This window comes from Cherax quadricarinatus, unplaced genomic scaffold (genome assembly GCF_038502225.1).
Source record: "Cherax quadricarinatus isolate ZL_2023a unplaced genomic scaffold, ASM3850222v1 Contig293, whole genome shotgun sequence".
In the NCBI taxonomy this organism is placed as follows: Eukaryota; Metazoa; Arthropoda; class Malacostraca; order Decapoda; family Parastacidae; genus Cherax; species Cherax quadricarinatus.
In genome coordinates, this window is record NW_027195319.1 from 191,729 (window position 1) to 197,500 (window position 5,772).

Here is a 5,772-nt window from a genome sequence, read left to right on the forward strand (position 1 = left end):
ATAAGAGTGACTGTACTAATAACTATGTCAGTGATTACGGCATGCAGTCATAATGACTAGTGATACTGATAGTTACTATACCAGTGACTATGGCACTGACTATGATAGTGACTATATCAGTAACTATGATAGTGACTATGCCAGTGACTATGATAATGACTATGTCATTGACTATAGTAGTGCCTGTATCAGTAACTATAATAATGCCTATATCAATAACTAATGCAGTGCTTATTCAAAGTTTATTCTCTATAAAGATTACAATGTTGAATTTACAGAATTTGGTTGTTGTGTGGTTTACATGTAGTTAAATAATGATTACAGAGTGCACCACTAGAACGCCTAGCATGGCTAGGCATTTCGGGCAGACTTAGTTTAATTGTTTATTTTAAAATATTACAAATTATGAGGTAAGTTGGTATTATGGCTAAGTGACTAAATACTAGTTTGTGAGTTTAGCAACGTGAATGCTTTTGTTTTGGCACAGTACATAGTTTCAGTATTGGAGTATCATAGGGTTCATTATTTTAAGATTGAGATTAATATTTCTGTTTATGGTCAAATGGGTGAGTGAGTGTAAGTGTGAACCACCAGGTGGTATTCGTGTAGTTAGTTGATGGGGTTTATCAGGGAGATAAGATGTTTTCTAATGGTAGTTTTGAAGGTGATGAATGTGTCTGCAGTTCTAGAGTTCTCAGGTAGGATGTTCCAGATTTTAGGGCCTTTGACATACATTGAATTTTTGTAAAGGTTTAGTCGGACATGGGGAATGTCGTAGAGATGTTTGTGTCTGGTGTTATGCCTGTGGGTTCTGTCACAACTATCAAGAAAGCGTTTTAGGTCAAGGTTGATATTGGGGTTTAAGGTCCTGTAGATGTAGATTGCACAGTAGTAAGTGTGGATGTACTGAACAGGGAGTAAGTTTAGATCTATGAAGAGTGGGAGGGGGGGGGTGTTGCCAGGGATGGGATTTAGTGATTATTCTTACTGCAGCTTTTTGTGACTATGGCATTGACTAAATCATTTACAATGATAGTACCACTATAGTATCACCGTACCTGCCTTTTTAGTCACAGTTCCCTCCCCTCCTGTCCTCTGCTCAAGGGCAGATAGAGATAAGAGATACAAGCAGCAGATGAGGTGTCTATCACCTGGTTCACTCTGCCATCATGCCTTCCATCATCAGCATCCTGCTGCCTTCACTGCTCCTCCTGCAGGTGAGCAACAGTATTTTAGGAATATTGTTCACATAATAGATGAACTTATGCCAGGTAGATGTTATGTTAATGTCAAGGGTTTATTACCTGGACCTCAGCAATGAGAGTCGCTACTCTCACCGCTGGGCAACTGCGACCAGTACTATGCCAGGTAGAGAGCTTGTCTCTTAAAACTGCTTAGATTTCAGCCCGAGAGCTTATGTCCTACCTCAGATTAATTGAAAGCCTAGTTCTTAACTTTTCATCACTCGGCTTATTTCAAAGCCTAGTTTGAAACCCGTGGCCTAATGGTAAAAGCTCCCGGTTCACACGATGAGGGGTAAGGGTTCGATTCCCAGCGAAGGGGTGGAAACATTGTGCGTATTTCCTTACACCGGTTGTCTATGTTCACCTATCAGTAAAATGGGTACCTGGGTGTTAGTCGACTAATGTGAGTCGCATCCTGGGACCCGAAATGCTCAGCATAACAAGGGGCTTTCTGTATAGTAGTATATCATTGATGTCAGCTAGGCCTGTATACCTTGTACATGTACTTGTAGAAATAAAGATATTATTATTATTATTATTATTATTATTATTATTATTATTATTATTATTATTATTATTATTATTATTATTATTATTATTATTATTATTATTATTATTATTATTATTATTGTTATTATTACATCAACTTATTTCAAAAGTAAGTGTTAGCTAATATATACTACTACCCTCTTGAATGGTACTAACCCACTTCAGGCAACACCTTGAAAACTGTACATATCGTTATATCTGTTATGAAATTTAGTAAGCAAGTAAGTTTATTCAGGTATACACAAACACAGTTACATAGATTATCATACATAGCAGTATATGTGTAGAGAACCTGGGATAACCCAAAACAGTCAGACAAAGTGACTTATTTCCAATGGGGTCCTTTATGAAGTCCTGTTAAGAAATTTATCTCGTAAAGAAATTTATACTCTTATTTTTTCAAGTCCATTGGAATAACTTATTTAGTTAATAAAGTTTTCGTTAATAATGAAAATACTGAAAAACGTATTACTCCTTTAGATTGTCTAAATACTTCACCTCAACTTTTCCAAATTAAGAATATAAAACCATAAATAAAGGAGCACTATAGTAGGCCTACCGGCCCATGATAGGCATTTCCATCTGAAACACAAGCTGGGGAGAAAGTCGACAAATTTTCTGACAAATTTCGAAAAGGCATTTGAGTCGGTTTATCAAGTTAAAGAATAAGACGTTGCTTATACAGATTTCAGTAAGATTTTTGCCAGAGACTGACAAAAGAGGCAGTGACAGAGGCAGTGACAGAGGCAGTGACAGAGGCAGTGACAGAGGCAGTGACAGAGGCAGTGACAGAGGCAGTGACAGAGGCTGTGACAGAGGCAATGACAGAGGCAGTGACAGAGGCTGTGACAGAGGCAGTGATAGAGGCAGTGATAGTGTAAACCCCTGCGTTGACTGGTTCGTGGTGCTTGGATTTTGTCCTGGTTAGATCCTTTATTGAAGCGCTGGAAGCGATGGTGACTCTGGTGCTAGCTTGTGCTAGTACTTTATAAACTTTCAGTACAACCTGGCTGTTGGGAAGAATTAAGACTGCGAGAAAAGAGCTCTTCAGATCATTAATTCTCCACGCACCAACAACACTCCTATAACACTTATAACTAAGTTATAATTCTTCCTAACAGCCAGGTTGCACTGAACGTTTCTAAAGTACTAGCACAAGCTAACACTAGAGTCGCCATCGCTTCCAGGACTTCAATAAAGGATCAACGCAGTGGTTTACACTATACCCTGTGGAGGCTACGACAAGATTTACGTAGGTGAAACAGCAAGAAACCTCGACCCCCGCCTCATTGTGCACATTTATGCCTGTAGCAACGATAACTTGAACAACACCTGTATACAACACCGGAATTCCACTAATCATCTCATGAAATTCAGGGACGCCCAATTAGTGATCAAAGAAACTAATTTCCGCAGACGCAATTGCCTTGAATCATCACTAATCGCTGTTTCTAATACAATTAAACAAAACAAAGGCAGCTTCACCATCTCTAAAGTCTTAGCAAGAATCCTCCTGAAAACAGTAAACCCTGCCATCACATAGTCTCTCCTGTTAATACTACACAAAGCACATTACAGAGGATGAACATTGAAACAGGTCTTTCTCTATATCAACCTTCAATGGAAATATTTGTCTAACTTATTTTTATGCTACCAAAGTAATAGCTTTTATATCCTTTTACTCATGTGCAAATTAATTGTATTACCACTACTACTACAACTTATATCACTAATACTACTACTACCACTAGTATTGCACCTCACTCTGAGCCTATATATACCCTCTGTGTCCATGTATTGTTTGTAACGGCTTGACAAAGCTCCTGGAGAGCGCAACGTTGCCACAATAAAATGCCACATTAGTTACACTTGTGTCCTTTTACTTTACAGAGTCACTGTGGATGATTCTTGTTACAGGGATGTGAGAGCATGACCCTGTATGAGTACTACGCTCCTGGAGGAATATCAGTCACTGTGGATGATTCTTGTTACAGGGATGTGAGAGCATGACCCTGTATGAGTACTACGCTCCTGGAGGAATATCAGTCACTGTGGATGATTCTTGTTACAGGGATGTGAGAGCATGACCCTGTATGAGTACTACGCTCCTGGAGGAGTATCAGTCACTGTGGATGATTCTTGTTACAGGGATGTGAGAGCATGACCCTGTATGAGTACTACGCTCCTGGAGGAGTATCAGTCACTGTGGATGATTCTTGTTACAGGGATGTGAGAGCATGACCCTGTATGAGTACTACGCTCCAGGAGGAGTATCAGTCACTGTGGATGATTCTTGTTACAGGGATGTGAGAGCATGACCCTGTATGAGTACTACGCTCCTGGAGGAGTGGTGGAGGCACCGCTGGTGGCTGAAGGTAACGTCTTCACCCTCAACAACAAGGAGATCGTCATCCTCTCAGGTTCCTTCCACTACTTCCGTGTTCACCCAGCCTACTGGAGGGACACTCTACGTAAACTGAGAGCAGCAGGTCTCAACGCTGTCCAGACGTGAGTTTCCTCTCTGATCTATCATTATTACAGAGGATTAAAAATATTGCTTCCGATTTCATTGTAATAATGATCTATATAATCGATACAGTGAGAAACACCGGAGTATCTTAGTTGAAGGAAAGTGTCTTATCTGTTGCAGGTTTTCTCTGAGAAATTTAGGAGAAAACTTTCATACCGTTGACACTGGACGAGATGGGGAGGTAATTTTAAGGAGTTCTGCCTTTTAGCCTTTAAGAGCTGATAGATGGTGTTCAAGTCCCTTATGTTTGATTAACGTGTTTTCTCAACTCTTCAAGGGGGACTGAACATCTAAATATTTCCTCTCAACATTTTCCACTTTCTTCAGGTCGAAAGTCGCCTCAATATCTAACACAGGAAGCCTGCTGTTCAGACGAAACTTTTCGACAATAATGATAATGTTGCATACATAGCTTATTCATTATTGCTTCTGGTGCAAATCAGGATAACTAACGGACTCTAAGAAATAAATATAATGGCATCGTGGAAAAGAAAAAATCTTGAGATTTTTCTTTGAAACCATTTGAGAGCTTTCTTTTCCTAACACTTGATTTTTTTTACAGATTTATTTGTTACAGTTTTTTAACGAATTTACAATATACATAATTAATTTATATGGGCTGAACTCTCATCAGGATGGAGAGGACTCAGAATGTGGCAGGCCCTTCCGTTTCTGGACTGCATCACTCGGGCACGAGTTTAGAACCCAGTTATTTCAGGAAACTTGTGGTGTTCCTAATGAAACTGAATATTATAAGAATGCAGTTAGAAGCCTGAGTAGATCTATAACCCAGTTTGATAACATGAACGTATATATACGTTTATGGAGCAACTTGCAATGTGAACGAACTGACTGATGTATGGCCAGCCTTGGTTACAAGTACTTCTGGCAGTTTGGGAGACACACAGATGTAATGTATGTGGTCAGTCCTATGGTCACTATCTTTAACACTATATGCTTATTTGTCCACTTATTGAGGAATATAGAGATAGGCAGTATAATAACCTATGTGACATGAAAATAAGATACCAAATATATTTAAGCAAATTTCCTAAATTTGCTTGTAACAGGTAAGTGAACTGTAGATATAAATCCAGATGTAGTCCCGTTAACCCTTTTGGAGCCCAGTTCGTAGGTCTTTTGTGTATCCATATACTCTTGCGCTACCGACCAGAGGATGGATATGGGGTGTACTAGCCACTTTGGTGGCAAAGTCTAATCTCGAGAACTAGGCTCAGTGACCCTCTTAGCATACAGTAGTACCGGTGGGTCAGGTGCTTGTTCAGTTTGTGTTTTTCCTTGTGATCAGCAGCACCACCTGCTCACCAAAACACTAATTCCTTACTTCCATCGCGAGTTCTTTTACTCCTGCTGCTCAACTTGAAGCCAAGCTGTAAAGTGCTTGTTGAACCAGGCTGTTGTAGTTGTTGGAGGCCCACTGACCCACGT

At 39.7% G+C, this 5,772-nt stretch overlaps 1 protein-coding gene across 1 annotated transcript in view; it reads left to right on the forward strand.

Annotated features, from left to right (window-relative positions):
• Nucleotides 1-1,096: 1,096 nt before the first annotated feature.
• The window catches only part of LOC138851306 (beta-galactosidase-1-like protein 2), a 28,773-nt gene continuing 24,097 nt past the window's right edge, over nt 1,097-5,772 (forward strand). The window contains exons 1-2 of the mRNA XM_070080302.1: nt 1,097-1,217; nt 4,096-4,301. Of these exons, the coding sequence (XP_069936403.1) occupies nt 1,170-1,217; nt 4,096-4,301 (254 nt within the window). The 5' untranslated portion in view covers nt 1,097-1,169. The remainder of the gene's footprint in view (nt 1,218-4,095; nt 4,302-5,772) is intronic.